At 41.4% G+C, this 14,843-nt stretch overlaps 3 protein-coding genes across 4 annotated transcripts; 1 reads left to right on the forward strand and 2 right to left on the reverse strand.

Moving 5' to 3' along the window:
- Positions 1–1,322: 1,322 nt before the first annotated feature.
- EMB1895 (ARM repeat superfamily protein) lies at positions 1,323–7,062 on the forward strand. 2 transcript variants are annotated; one of them, XM_048125545.2, is made up of 8 exons: positions 1,323–1,627; positions 1,700–2,130; positions 2,362–2,547; positions 2,824–2,931; positions 3,300–3,503; positions 3,577–3,783; positions 4,432–5,471; positions 6,425–7,062. In XM_048125545.2, exons 1-8 carry the CDS (start codon positions 1,552–1,554, stop codon positions 6,969–6,971), a joined length of 2,799 nt encoding a protein of 932 aa, XP_047981502.2. In that variant the 5' UTR covers positions 1,323–1,551; the 3' UTR covers positions 6,972–7,062. The 2 variants fall into 2 exon arrangements, with proteins under 2 accessions (XP_047981502.2, XP_047981500.2); XM_048125543.2 differs by having other exon boundaries at positions 3,577–5,471.
- A 123-nt stretch (positions 7,063–7,185) lies between these two features.
- On the reverse strand, positions 7,186–10,020 carry LOC125222760 (glutamate-1-semialdehyde 2,1-aminomutase, chloroplastic-like). Its single transcript, XM_048125551.2, has 3 exons — positions 9,764–10,020; positions 8,831–9,004; positions 7,186–8,424 (listed from the first exon to the last, which is right to left on the reverse strand). The coding sequence occupies exons 1-3, from the start codon at positions 9,938–9,940 to the stop codon at positions 7,357–7,359; spliced, it is 1,419 nt and encodes a 472-aa protein (XP_047981508.2). The 5' UTR covers positions 9,941–10,020; the 3' UTR covers positions 7,186–7,356.
- A 425-nt stretch (positions 10,021–10,445) lies between these two features.
- Positions 10,446–12,350, reverse strand: LOC125222758 (Pentatricopeptide repeat (PPR) superfamily protein). Its single transcript, XM_048125549.2, has one exon. The coding sequence runs from the start codon at positions 12,305–12,307 to the stop codon at positions 10,487–10,489; it is 1,821 nt and encodes a 606-aa protein (XP_047981506.2). The 5' UTR covers positions 12,308–12,350; the 3' UTR covers positions 10,446–10,486.
- Between the last annotated feature and the right edge of the window lie 2,493 nt (positions 12,351–14,843).

Genomic DNA, 14,843 nt, shown 5'->3' on the forward strand with positions numbered 1-14,843 from the left:
ATCTTTCCCCACCAACATATCCATTTCTCAAGGAGAACTCCACGTCTCCACCAATGGCGGCAATTGCAAGTGGCAAACCAAAATACTAGGACCTATCCCACATGACTTGATGCGTTTCTTTTCGGCATAAGATTTAAGAAAATTATGTTTAGTGAGTTAAATAAAGTAGATGAGAGAATAAAATAAGAGAAAGAAGAGAGAATAAAGTAAAATAAATAATAAAGTAGGTGAGATTAATTGTTCTGATTTTAACAAAAAAAAGACATGACTCAAGTAACCCAAATGAAATACGACTCAAGTAACTTGGGACAACCCAAATGAAATACGACTCAAGTAACTTGGGACGGAGGGAGTATGTCTTCCATGTTTTATTAATACATCAAGGCAAGGGTAATCCTCCGAACCGCCTGGGGTCCTTCTCTACAACAATATCCAGTTATGTAGAAGAAGCTTTGAGATCAAAGCATTAGTGAGATGCAATGAGAAAGGAAATGGGGGCATTGGCTCGGAATAGTACTTTGGAAAAGTGCCAGCAGCTAGAAGGACAATACCATCTTTTATACGTGGGTCTTCACCATGAAATAGAGATTCGAATGGATCGATTGAGAGACATAAGGCCATATTGGTTGCGAAATGATACACAGATGAGACAAATAATTTCGTTTACTATTTTAATAAACAAATATTTATGTAGTTTATCTAAATTTTAATAATAGGAGTAATAAATACTACAAAATATTATATACTAATATTGATAAAATTTTATTTTAAAACTTGCTATTTATTTTTAAAAAATATCTTTTGATTTATTATTTCTTTAGCTACATTAATTTCATCGTTGAATTTTCTAATTAAATATCGTTAAAATAATTATAGAAATAATATTGTGGGATTTCCGATTATCGACAAAAGTTATGAACTGATAGAAAAAAGGAAGTTATATAGTTGATTTACACACTAACTTGATTTGGTGTCGTGACGCTTAGTTGTTTATTGATACTAATAGTTATTACTGTCCGTTTGTTCGATATTGACTGCTCTTTCGAAGTCACCATTGTTTCTAACCATATAAACCATGCATTTATATCACTTATCTAAATGTTTCAATCTCATTATTTGTATAATCTCATAGTCCTTAAAAATACTCATAACCGTTAAAAAGTGGCTTGGGCTCCATATCAAAATCTCGATTCAGTCGATGTATTCGATCGTCTCAGTGACGAATCCAGAATTTGAAAACGGAGGGAGCGGAATATATATTACTAACTTGATTTATGACACTCATGACTATTTTTTTTAGCTTTCAGGGCGACAATCGAAGGGAAACTGAGAAGACGGTCATGACAATTTTAGGTCTAGATAAGGAGAAATTAGTCGTACGGAGGGGGCGGTCGCCACCGGTCTCAAGCGCCAATAACCCTAGATTTGATGATTTAAACGGTGGCGCCCCACCTCGCATATCCCGTTTATAAATGATGGTTTATGAAAGCCAGAAACATTTGGCCACCATTTTATCATATGATTAGCGTTCATCACTAATTCAAAATCACAATGGAGCGAACCCCAGCAGCTTGTGCTATGGACTGGAGCATTCAGCTCCAAAAAGACCTTCGTTCAGATATACCAGGTAACTCCTCCCACTTCACATACATTTCTAAATTAATTCTCTGCAAAAATTGATTCATTTCTTATGGTTTAGGTAAACCTATTGCTGCCCTAGAAGAAATCGGCAGGCGACTTCAGCGGTGGAACAAGGAGCCAAAACTGACGATTGCAGAGCACACGATGTTCGGCTTAATCCCGGAGGAGGATAAGCTGTTCCTCAATGCAATTTTACTGTGTCTGGCCGATGCGTTTAGTTCAGGGGACAAACAAACTAAAAAATGTGTAGTTAGAATTTTTATGAAAATTAAGAGGGGAAATAGAGGTGCTGAGGGTATTTTTAGCAATGAAATGTTTGAGAATCAATTGGAGTTGGTGAGGAGAGTGAAGGAAGTGTTTGATGAAGGGGATACTGAGGAAAGAGCACTCTCTTTGCGGCTGTTTGGTTGCTGGGCTTATTTAGCAAAGGGTTGTCCGGATGTGCGGTATGTTGTGCTGTCAAGTTTGGTTAGTGGTGATGTTCTTGAGGTATGCTATGAAGCATTATGTATTATCTAAGGGACTTTAGCTTTCATGTGCAGTAGAAACAGTTTAGTTCTGTATGTAGGAACTTCGCGTTTATTGATTTTGTTTGTAAAATAATTCCTAGTTTTTGCTGCTCATTTAATGTAGATTGTGGCTGATAATGTTACAAAAAATTGTTCCTGTTTAGCTTTTTTTTTTTCTATGGTTTACAAAACTTTTTGCTGCTTTCTGCAGGTGAAGGCTGCTTATTTTGCTGCAGGTTGCTTGTCTGAGATGTCAGATGACTTTGCAATTGTTTTCTTGGAGATGCTTAGGTCAACAGTCTCGTCACAGGAGAGTTCAGAAGACATAAAGTTAGCTGCAGGACGTGCATTCGCCAAACTGTGGTGCTCGTTTTCAATTGCAGAGAATGCGTACAAGGTTCAACATCTTCCCTTCTCTATTAGATGCATTAGTTGTTCTTTATGCTGTGATGTGGATTTTTTTCTCTCACATATCTAAGCATGTTGTGGCCAACTAAAACATAAAATAACTAAGAAACAAGTGAGAAATCCTATGTGGAGCTATTTACTTTTTGGTTTACATGAGCATAACTACGTACAGTTGTGCATGTTTTTAAGATATTATGCGTTTGTATTTAGAGCTCACTTTTATATTGCAGTGCAAGTTTGCAACTTCTAAATATACTTCTTATAGTTAGGTTTGAAGCTTCTCATGGATTCTTTGGAAGATGACTTCTCAGCTACCATGCTAATTTCACTTTCCAAAATTGCTTCTCGGTGGATGCTTCTAATTCCTACCCAGGTGCCTTTTCAGATGAATTGAATGTATCTTATCAATTACTTGCCTAAAGTTTTTCATTTTTATAATTTTTTGAATATCTGGATGTCAATTTCTATTTTTTCTTCCTTTCACAACCTATGAATGAATTCAAACTTGTCTTCAAGAAAAGAAACTAAGCTCAATGTACAGAAATGATTTATTTTCATAATTTAAGATCTATGGAGGGGGGATATCAATATTCAATCATACCCAACTCAATGTATGGGCAGGATTTATTCAACCGGTTGTACAAATTTGATATACAATAACACTATTAGTCAATAAACTGATTGGCTTCCATATATTAGTATCTTGCATTTGAGTTCGTAATTTCTTATTTCTCGTTGTAGATAGAATTGCTTACACTGTTTCAAAGTGAAGATAGATCTTTGCGCATGCAAGTGACATCTTTGAGATGCTTCCGCTTTTTATTAGCAAGAGAAGTTTGTATGTTTCCTTCAAATACAAGCACAGTCCATAGGGTATTCCGCATCCTACACAGATCTGAACTTCAACCGACACTGCAGCTTGAATCTCTAAGACTTTTATATAAGGTATGGTTTGCTTCATTACTAAAGCATGGCCTCAGTATATTCATAGAGTCCCTCACATTATCATATTTTGCAGATCCTTCTGATCAATTTACCCATTATTCCGTGCATGGAGATTCCGGAGCTTTTCCAGAAGCTGTTTGTAGTTGTTAAAAATATGCTAAAATCATCTGTGCAATCAAACAGAGTTTTTGCTGTTAATGTTCTAGCAGTTCTTTCGGGAAAAGTTTTGGGAAGACAAGATACGTGGTCAGGTGGATCAGGTTGTACTCTGGCATCCCAGGTGATCTCTTTCATCCTAGATCAAGTCATATCCCTCGTGACACCATTTGGTAATAGTATGGCTGACTTTGCTGTGGAGTTTGAGGTTAAAAGCTTGCTGAAAACTTTATTCAACTTGACTGAGAATTGCCCAAAGCTTCACTGCCTAGTACTCAATAGTGCATGTTTATTTGTATGTAATTTGATGAAGATGATCGACAGAGAAAGAGGATCAGAGAAAACAGTCTTGTCAAATCCCCATATGACAGTGTATGTGAGCAATGGCAAAACACTGGTTGTATCAAATATCATTCTCACTATGTCAAAAATCATGGCTTTTTGTTTGGAAAACCTTGAATACACAAATACTGAAACCAGCCACACCTTGGATTTGGATGCATTGAAACTTCAAGTAGAAATTGTATGCCATTGTAGCTATATAGGTAGCTACACTAGGCTGATGAACTTTCTATTATTGCACTTACATTCTGCCTTTATCTGCATGAAGAATTTGACAGAGGACTTGTTGTCACCTTGTAAGAGTTCTAGTTTGTCCTGTGCTTCTTCCATTCTTGAGTTTGATAAATCTACCTTGTGTTGTGCAAATGAGATTTTAGAAGGAAATAATTACTGGTATGCTTATAAGGCTGGAAAAAATGCTGCCTGTCAGGGTGCATGGTCCACAGCTGCTTTCATATTTGAGGAGCTTATGAAAGCAGTTAAATCTCCTTCCTGTTGCAGTTGGTTAAAATCTCTGTCTTGGTTCTCTACCTCAGAAAAAACGATTCAGCTGTTCTTTTTATCTGGCCAAGGCACATGTATCATCCCAGGTGGAAGTGGTTTACGTGAAATGGGTGTCAGTGCATTGAGTACCGGAAGTTACAAGTATAGGGAAATTCTTCTTAATGGCCGTGATGAAATTCTTTCTGCTGAAGAAATTCTTCGAGCCCCTGATATGGGCCATATATTCAGTTTCCAAAGATGGTTTTTGACCCTTAGAGCAAAGGTTTTGAAAAAAGTTGCTGATATGATGCAGCTACTTGATTCTGTTTCATTTATCCTGGGTGGCACTGGGTGTGGAGTGTTACATAGAGGTACTCTTCTTTCGCCCACAACTTCTTTGAAACTTGGCTCCTTCATTAACTCTATTATGGAGGCATCATGCTACATGAAGAAATTAGCTGAAGAATATGATATGCTTTTGACATCTTTCATGGGTATGGACAGACAAAGTGTAATGAGTGTTTCAACACTTGCATTGAATTGCTCAGTTATGGCCTTTACTGCTGGTTTTGCTTTTCTAGTTCCAGACTGGTGTTCTTCTGAAATTTATAAAGTTTCTGAATCTAGATACCTAGATGAGACTTTGCATGCCGTGCTCATTGAAGATCTTCTTGGGCGATTTAAGCATATAGGTCGCAAGACTAGGGAAAATCTCCTATTCCTTCTGAAGCCCTTTCGCAACTGTAACAGGTGTTCTTCATCAAGGTTTATTACTCAAACTTGCTCTTATGAGACAGTAATCTTACACAAGCTTTGTGAGTATTCTGTTCGGGAGATTTTTAACTTGTTCAGTGAGGCAGCCAGGAGGGAACCAGATGCTGATGCGTTGCATCAAATTATTAGTAGGGGTACAGAAGTGCTAAGGAATGTTATCTCAAATTTGATGTTAGTTCCTTTCCACACTCCTCATCACTTCTTTAAAGTGAGGTATGTATAATGGATCTTTTCTAATTGGTTCTCAAGATATTCTTTTTCCTATACTTTCTTATTTTTATTATGAACTACTATTAATTTAGTAATAGGGATAATCCATTTAAATCACGAAGTTTGATCAAATTCGGGTCACTCTGATAACGTTTGAAAACATCAAATCAAATCCCAAAGTTACATACCTTCTCAATAGTCTATCCAGAACAGTGCCTTTAAATAATGTTTGAAATGATGTTGTTTCATCAAAATAATTAATTTTTTCTTTCTTTTCATTTCCTTTATTTTCCCAATTTAATTAGCAATGCCGTTTTGAGCATCACCAAAGATGTTGTTTTGTAAATGGATGAGACAATTGAGTAAATTTGAAACTTCATAATTTATTTTGTTTTCAAACTGGCCAGAATTTAACCAACCTACGTGATTTAAATGACTATTATCCCTTCTTAAATAACATGTCTTTAGAGCCATCAAGCACCAGAAATACCAACTTATACATGCTAAAAATGACATGTTGGAAGTTGGGGTAGTAAATAATTGGCTTCAAATCCTTTTCTTTTTGCTGATTTCAGTCTCTTATGGCAAGCATTTTCTAACTGTAATGGCTAATTATCGTCAAAACTGGGAGAATTTTGCAGCCTGTGCATGATGAATATGCAATTTCCATCATATTTCTTGATTAATGTTTTCACTGAGCTGCTTTGGAGATTACTTGACCTCTTTAATCCTCAAATCTCAAAACCTTGGGTTGAATGACTTTCTTGATTTACCCTTTATCTTTAACATGCATTGTCGACTCTTTTCTAGTTTCCTGGATTTGAAACTCTTTTGTTATGTTGAGGCTTGTGACAATATTGAAACACTCTTTCTGCATTCCAGTGACTGACTTGTGTATTTCATTTGGTATTTTACTATTTCATATTTTCTTAAATGAATGTTGATGCACCTTTCAGGTCTGCTGTTTCCTCTGAGCTCTTTGTCATGAATGAAGATGGGCAAGTTTTAGATGGATCGTCCATTTTGTTAGGCTCCTCTCTCTCTCTGAATTTGAGCTTTCAAATGAAAAACATGACAACTGGTCTGCCAAGTCCATCAAACAAAGTGTACTGCATTCTTGGTTGTAAACCCCACTCTTTGGTAACAACTAGTATTGGAGATTTTAAATGGCAATCCCAATTGAGGAAGGAGGAAGATGAGATGGATAATACAATGGAGTTGAATAAGAAGCTGTTCAGATATGTCACTGGCTCTGTGGAGACCGAAGGACACTGCAGAAGACGAGACAATGATCGTTTTATGGTAACTGAATATGTTCGTTTTGAACTTAACGAGCGTGGCCAAGGTTTCTCTACTTGCTTTCTCGATATCTCTATTTTACCTGTAGGAGCTTACGAAATCATATCGCATAGTGGCTACGTTGACAGTGAAGGTTCTTACCGGAGCCTCCTTTCTGTGAATGCTGGCCCATCAATCATTGTTAAGGTTGTAACGACTGTGTAATGAGTTTTGGTAAAAGATGTTATTCTGCTCTTCACTTGTCTGTGCATTTTGTCGAAAAGACTAATTTTACAGTATAGTTGTCTTTTGCACATATTTGATGTGAAACCACAATTGTGTGGGGAAATTTTCATTAATATATTTGGATATAGGTTTTTTTTTGTTAGTCTAGGAATTACTTTGCTAAAACGAAAACAAAAACAAAAAGAGAGCAAAATTTAAAAATTATGAAGTGCTGAACTGAAATCCATCAAGCAGAAGTGAGGACAATAAAAGGTACACAGGCTTTAGTTAAGGAACATCTACAATCCGAACTCCACTCAACTCTCCACACACCAAAATTCTACATTACAAAAGCATGCTACAAACACCCTTAAATAAGATAGACCTAAAGCGTCTTAAAAACCTTGTCAGCTGCAGCGATCGTCTGTTGAATATCCTCAGGAGTATGTGCCAAGCTCGTAAAACCAGCCTCGAATTGAGAAGGTGCGAAATACACGCCTTCCTCCAGCATTGCTCGGTAGAACTTGCCAAATTTTGCAGTGTCGCTTTTCTTGGCATCCTCAAAATTGTAAACTGGGCCATCGGTGAAGAAGAAACCAAACATTCCATTTATATATCCGCCGCTTATTGCATGACCAGCTTTCTTCCCAGCATCCACAATGCCTTGTACAAGTTCACCAGTGATCTTGTTCAAGTATTCGTACGTACCTGGTTGTTTTAGCCTCTTAAGCGTGTGAATCCCAGCAGTCATTGCCAATGGGTTTCCACTTAGTGTGCCAGCTTGATACATTGGTCCAGCTGGAGCAACCAGCTCCATTATCTCCCTCCTTCCTCCGTATGCACCAACTGGCAGACCGCCACCAATAATCTTTCCAAGAGTTGTCAAATCAGGAGTCATTCCAAAATACTCCTGAGCACCGCCATAAGATAGACGGAAACCAGTCATAACTTCGTCAAAAATGAGCAGAGCACCATTGTCCTTGGTAACCTTGCGGATGAAACTGAGGAACTCAGGTGTTGGTGGAATGAAACCAGCGTTCCCTACTACCGGTTCAAGGATGATAGCTGCAATTTCTCCTTTGTTTGCCTCGAAAAGGCTTTCAACAGTAGAAATGTCGTTATAAGGGGATGTCAGTGTCGTATAGGTAGCTGCCTTAGGAACTCCAGGGGAATCTGGAAGCCCCAAAGTAGCAACTCCACTTCCAGCCTTAACAAGGAATGGATCAGCATGGCCGTGGTAACAGCCTTCAAACTTAATGATCTTTTCTCGGCCAGTAAAAGCACGAGCCAATCGAAGAACACCCATGCAGGCTTCCGTGCCAGAGTTGACAAAACGAACCATTTCAATACTTGGAACAGCCGAGATTACCATTTCTGCCAGGACATTTTCTAGAAGACAGGGTGCCCCAAAGCTGGTTCCTTTCTTCATTGTTTCAGCCAAGGCAGCAAGTACCTGCAGGTTGTCAACATACAAGAACTTTCAGTTCAGATTAAGGAGCCGACACATAATGGTTAATACTACAATATATGTGCACTAACAACAAAAATTATATCTAGACCATTCAACAAACACAAAACTAAAAGTTCTCTAAACCAGCTAATCTACAATTTTTTTTCTCGAATCAAACATAGACATTGTTTTTTGGGAGGTAGATTACTCATGGCCACTATCTTTTGATGCACATCTTATGAGACCTTGAAATTGAGATCGCTCATTCTGAAAATTAAGAGAAGGGCAACACTTTCTTCCTTAGGTGATTGATTTGTGTTTCAAACATATCATCACAAAGGTTCCATACATGTAAAAGTTTCCAGACAATATGATGTCAACTGGGTAAATATAGATACAAGTCACGGACCTCATCATCCGCATGACCAATAATGGCTGGCCCCCATGATCCAACGTAGTCAATGTACTCATTACCATCAATATCCCACATATGAGAGCCCTTGACAGAATCAATAATAATTGGTTGACCCCCAACTGATTTGAAAGCACGTACAGGTGAATTTACACCTCCAGGCATCAATTCCTGTCAACAATCAGAAAATGATAAAATTACATATTTGTATCATAAAACCAAGCCATGAAGATATATAATATATCAAGAGAAATAACAAAATGCAAACTCTCTCTCTCTTTCTCTGATACCACGTGCAAGGCATGAATGCAGATACATGTGCATATAGCTAAATAAAATGAAGGTCCATAAGGAGTACTCAGTTTCAGCATATACTTATCCACTGCTCCATTGTTATACAGGTGAAGAATAATGGTGGTATTGCGTTGTATCAAACAACTATCTGATCCTCAAGCAACAGCTGCCCTAGCATTATCATCAAGAAAATCCAATACAGAACACTTTAACCTTGTTGACTTTCTTTCTTTTTTGAATTTTTTGAGAAAACAGCCTTCTACTTTGTTGGATTAGGAAAGACTGCTAGAAATTGTTCAAAACGATTACTTTGTCTTGATTTTTGATTGGAGGGCTTTGATTAATTCGAATCTACGCGATTAACCCAGTAAACAAATAAAATCATAAATCCTAAAAGTAACTATCTTTTTGAGCTCTAATCTATGATCATCCGATAACCACATTACCCTCACAGTAGTGGAAACTAAACCTCCTCGAACCACCACAAATAGCATTAACTAAACTAGAAGAAGAAATTCAACACCTCAAACTAGAAGGCACTGAAATGAAGAATTCCAGCAACAAGGCGAAATTGGTAGCGCAGGGAAAATAGAGAATTAGCTGATGCATTGATGAAACAATTGATGATAATAGTACCTTGGCGGCCTTGAAAGCCTCTTCGGATTTGGTGAGAGTGAAAGTTTTCTTCTCCTCCCCAACCAAAGTCATCCGAACGACGGAGGCAGAGCGCCTCCTGAAGCGGCGATCGGAGACGATAGCTTGAGTCAATAATGAGGGAGAGGAGACAGCTAGACCGGTAATTGCAGCCGCCATTTTGGTTGGTGAGAGAGGGAGAGGGAGAGGGAGAGGGAGAAGGAGTTATCTTCTGTAGCTGATGGTATTGTCTTGTGCTGCAAGAAGATAAGCAATTCAGATAAAATTACATTCGTCGCTGCAAAAGATGGGCCTGGCCCACATTCTACTACACTACATTTTTTGCAACATTTCAAAAAAGATCGAATTTTTAATTCGATTTTCTAAAAAGAAAAGATTGAATTTTTTAAATCAATTTTCTAAAAAAGACGACTGCTTTGATCAAAGTCAAGGTCGAAGTTTTTATTTCAATTTTTCTCTAATTGGTTAGAATTCACTTATTTTCTAATCAAGATTGATGACCTTACCTAGAAGATAGTAGCATCCAATTTTTCTGATTCAGTCACTCCCTCCTCTCGTCTCATTCAAAATTGCCATTTTCTTTGAATAACATACTCCTATGATTAGATAAAGAGTGATCACATTTGTAGACAATTCATCAAACTTTTCAACATAAACATTTAAATAATGACAAATCAGTAATTTAATTTGAATATCTATAATAAGTTAACTATGAAAAATGGGATCCACAAGAAAAGGAAGATCCTCCTCCTCCTCCATGTGAGGAGTAAGTTTATCCAAGGTGGTATACACAGCTTGTGAAGCAATATGTGATGTATCAAACGCCACAAAGTGATGCAGTTTCCCATTATACTCAATCCAACTACACCCTGCTGTCTTCTCCACTCCACCTTCCTTAATCCTCCTCCTCACACCACCTGCCTCTTCTCCATCGCCACTTTTCCCATACAAATTCGCCAACGCAGCATATCTCCCGCCACGATGCGGCTGCAGCTCAATCACCCGATCCCCCACACATCTCCCCACCTCCACATCCCCATGAATCACACACGCACCGAGCAGAGCACCCCACACCTCCCCACTCTCCTCTGGCATCCCCTCCATCACCTCCACCGCCTCCCTCAACCGCCCCGCCCGCCCAAGCATATCGACCATGCACCCGTAGTGATCAACGCCAGGCCGCACCCCATAATCGCGCTCCATCGCTTCAAACACCTCTCTCCCCTCCGACACAAGCCCCCCATGAGAGCAAGCGCTCAACACTGCGATGAATGTGACCTCGTTAGGTCTCACCCCGCTGCTTAACATCTCAGAGAAGAGACTCAGGGCGTCCATGGCGTCCCCGTTCATTGCCACCCCGTGTATCAAGGCCGTCCATGGGTACACGTCCTTCACACGGGTCATCTCAAAAACACGAAACGCCTCCCCCACGCACCCGCACTTTGCATACATGTCGATCAGAGCAGTCCCGAGCACTGAGGTTAGCTCCAGTTTCCGCGTGCCTATGTAGCTATCGAGCCACATTCCCTTCTCCAATGAGCCAAGATGAGCACAGGCTTTGAGCGCGGTTGCTAATGTAGCTTCACTAGGTTCGACTTGTTCGAGCAGCATTGCATCGAAAAGAAACAACACGTCCTTAAACTTATTCAACTGCACGAAACCAGCCAGCAAAGCATTCCAAGAAACAGAGTTTCTGTAAGGCATATCATGGAAAGCTCTCATTGCATCATCACAGCAACCACATTTCAAATACATATTAACGAGAGCTGTGGAAACATAAACATCTCGCACCACCCTCCCGGATTCAATGTAAAACCCGTGTATCCACCGCCCCAGCCAATCGCAGCAGAGGGTTCCGGCAGCGGAAATGGCGCTGACAACTGCTACCTCATCCACCGCGATACCCGACGCTCTCATCTCTAGAAAGAGGTTCAGAGCTTCTCGTGCTCGACCAGTCCTAACATACCCATCCATCAACGCTGTGTAACCGACGACGTCTCTGTGCGGCATTTCGTCGAACACTTTGCGAGCACACTCGATGAGCCCGCATTTCGCGCAGACGCTTAGCAAAGTGTTGAGGAAGAAGTGATCAGAGGCGAAACCGAACTTGATGGAGTGCGCGAAGATCTGGAAAGGGATGTGGGTTTTGGTTTTGAGGAGGAGAGGGAAGGTGTGCTTGTTGGGGGAGACGCCCTCGCGGTGCATCCTGGCGTAGATGAGAATTGCGGTGTTTGGGTCGGAGGTGAAGGCTCTGAAGAGGGCGTTGTAGGTGTAGACATCGGGGCGGCGAATCTGGTTGAGGATGGAGAGGACGTAGGCGCGGGGGAAGGAAGGGAGGGATATGCAGTGAAGGAGGAGTGGTGTGACGAGTGAAGAGTGGTCGGAGAAGCCGGAGACGATGAGGAGAGAGTGGATTTGCTGCAGTTTGAAGAATTCCGGCGAGGAATTGTTTCTCCTGGGATGGAATTTCTGCGACAAGTAACGCAGTGCAAAATTCAAATTCTTGAAATTGGGGGCAGCCAGCATTGAACTCAAAATATTGCAGCGTCATGCCTTCTCATATTTAGTTTAGGGTCATTTGAGTTGTTGGATTTTTCGGGCTATAAGAGCATCCGCAATGGTCGGCTAGCGACCGGCTAGCCGATTCGTCGCGCTAGCCGATCGGCTAGCCGAACCATTGCAGTCGGCCAGCGGCAAATCGGCGAGCGCATCGGCGTGGGCTGGCCGATCGCTCGTCGCTAGCCGATGCGCTGGCCGACCGGCTAGCCGCCATTGCAGCGGCCCGATCGGCCAGCGATCGGCCAGCGGCAATTTCCGATTTTTTTTTTTTTTTTAAAAACCTATATAAACGCGATTTTCGTTTCATTTTCATTTGCACCACTTGTTTTAACGAGTTTTCTCTCTGTCTAACTTTCTGTACAAGAGCATTATCGAGCGATGAGTAACGCGGGTAGTAGCGGTGGTGGTGGTGGTGGTAGTGGTTGGGATGCTGAGGAGTACGAACGGAGGATGAACGAGGCTATGAATGCCTACATGGACCGCGAGATGGAGCGGTACATGCGTATGGTGGAACAGCAGGGGATACCTCGCCCTCCACCGGTTATCCACCACCGAGCAGTGATTGAGCGGGATCACGTTGCTGCACACCAGCGGCTGTTCGACGACTACTTTTCAGAGCACCCGCGCTTTCCCGCCAACATGTTTCGACGGCGTTTTCGAATGCGCAGGGAGTTGTTTATGCGCATCGTTGGCGCATTAGAGCGTCGCTATATGTGTTTCCGCTTCAGGCACGATGCGGCTGGCAGACCCGGCCACACACCTATTCAAAAGTGCACGGCGGCAATCAGGCAGTTGGCCTACGGAGGCGCGGCAGACATGTGGGATGAGTACCTCCACATCGGCGAGTCGTCAGCCCTGAAATGTCTGAAGGAGTTCTGTGGGGGCGTGATTGCCGTTTTCGGTGAGCAGTACCTTCGAAGCCCTACTCCCGAAGATTGTCAGAGTTTGATGCAGATGCACGGGGAGAAGCATGGGTTCCCCGGGATGTTAGGCAGCATAGACTGTATGCACTGGGAGTGGAAGAACTGTCCGACTGCCTGGAAGGGGGCCTACACGACCGGCTACAAGTCAAAGAACCCCACGATAATCCTCGAGGCCGTAGCTATTACCGGCTGTGGATTTGGCACGCGTATTTTGGGGTAGCCGGGTCGAACAACGACCTCAACGTCCTGAACTCGTCTCCCCTCTTCAACGAGAAGTGCCAGGGCGTCGGTCCAGCCGTCTCTTTTGTTGCCAACGGCAACCGGCATGATATGGGCTACTACTTGGCGGATGAGATATACACTCGGTGGCCGGTCTTTGTGAAGACGATCCGACAAACAAGCGATGAAAGGAAGGCCTACTTTGCGCAACGACAGGAGTCGGCGCGCAAGGACGTGGAGCGCGCATTTGGTGTGCTCCAGTCTCGATGGGCGGCAATTAAGGGTCCCACGCGTTTGTGGGATGTCGGATGCGTTTCCGAAATAATGTACGCCTGCATTATCATGCACAACATGATTGTCGAAGACGAAGGCGTACAACTGACTAGTTGGGTCAGTGACGATGAAGCCGGTCCAAGCCACGGAACGGCCACCCCTAGTGTACGCCAGGGGGTACCTCTCGATGAAGCCGGCCGCCTCAAGGAATTTGCCAACATGCGCCAAGTTGAAGCTCATATTCAACTCCAAAAGGATATAATTGAAGAGTTGTGGGTACGGAGGACTCGGCGATAGTTTTTTTTCTTTATTATTTTTGTAATTTTTTTTTTAATCTATATAACTTTTTTTAAATGCATTTAATGAATTTTCCCGTATATGTGTCGTAAATTTAATTCCGTATTTTAATTCCGTAAATGTAGTGTATTTTGAATTATTTTTATTGCGGCTGGCCTATGGCTGGCCTAAATCTGATGTGGCAGGTGGTTTTTTGAGTGTTGCTGACGTGGCAGGGGAGAGAATGGCTGGCCTATGGCTGGCCTATTAACCATTGCGGATGCTCTAAATTTTTAATCATTTTCTCTGTTAAATTACGTAAATTTTGAATTGAATTTATATTCTTAAAGAGTAAAGACCATATCATACAATGTTTCATTCTAACATCCTAATCCGTAAGGTATCAATTAAAGTTTCAAAAGCAATATCCAATTAATGATTTGAGTGGTCTGATGTGTCTCGCTATTTTCTTTCGACATGATGAGAATTAACTGATTTAAGGGCCAGCCGCGAATCGGCGGAAAAATCGGCGTGGCCAGTCGCAAATCAGCGAAAAAATCGGCGTGGGCTAGCCGATTTAAGGACGCTGGCCGATGCGCTGGCCGCCATTGTGGCGAGCCGATCGGCCAGCGCCCAATTTTCATTTTTTTTTTAATTTTTTTTGAAAACCTATATATACGCGATTTTAGTTTTATTTTCATTTGCACCACTTGTTTTAATGAGTTTTTTTTCTCTCTCTCTCTCTCTAAATTTCTGTACAAGAGCAATATCGAGCGATGGACCACAACAACGAGTCCAGTCCGGCGACGAGC

This window comes from Salvia hispanica, chromosome 1 (assembly GCF_029641045.1).
Source record: "Salvia hispanica isolate PSC_SH4W2 chromosome 1, Shi_PSC_v1, whole genome shotgun sequence".
NCBI lineage: Eukaryota > Viridiplantae > Streptophyta > Magnoliopsida > Lamiales > Lamiaceae > Salvia > Salvia hispanica.

Coding starts and splice junctions, on each gene's coding strand:
- EMB1895 (XM_048125543.2), top strand. CDS start 1,552: ATGGAGCGAACCCCAGCAGCTTGTGCTATGGACTGGAGCATTCAGCTC. Junction 1,628..1,699: donor CCTTCGTTCAGATATACCAG/GTAACTCCTCCC, acceptor CTTATGGTTTAG/GTAAACCTATTGCTGCCCTA. Junction 2,932..3,299: donor TGCTTCTAATTCCTACCCAG/GTGCCTTTTCAG, acceptor TTCTCGTTGTAG/ATAGAATTGCTTACACTGTT.
- LOC125222760 (XM_048125551.2), bottom strand. CDS start 9,940: ATGGCGGCTGCAATTACCGGTCTAGCTGTCTCCTCTCCCTCATTATTG. Junction 9,005..9,763: donor AGGCTTTCAAGGCCGCCAAG/GTACTATTATCA, acceptor GATTGTTGACAG/GAATTGATGCCTGGAGGTGT. Junction 8,425..8,830: donor TTGGTCATGCGGATGATGAG/GTCCGTGACTTG, acceptor GACAACCTGCAG/GTACTTGCTGCCTTGGCTGA.
- LOC125222758 (XM_048125549.2), bottom strand. CDS start 12,307: ATGCTGGCTGCCCCCAATTTCAAGAATTTGAATTTTGCACTGCGTTAC.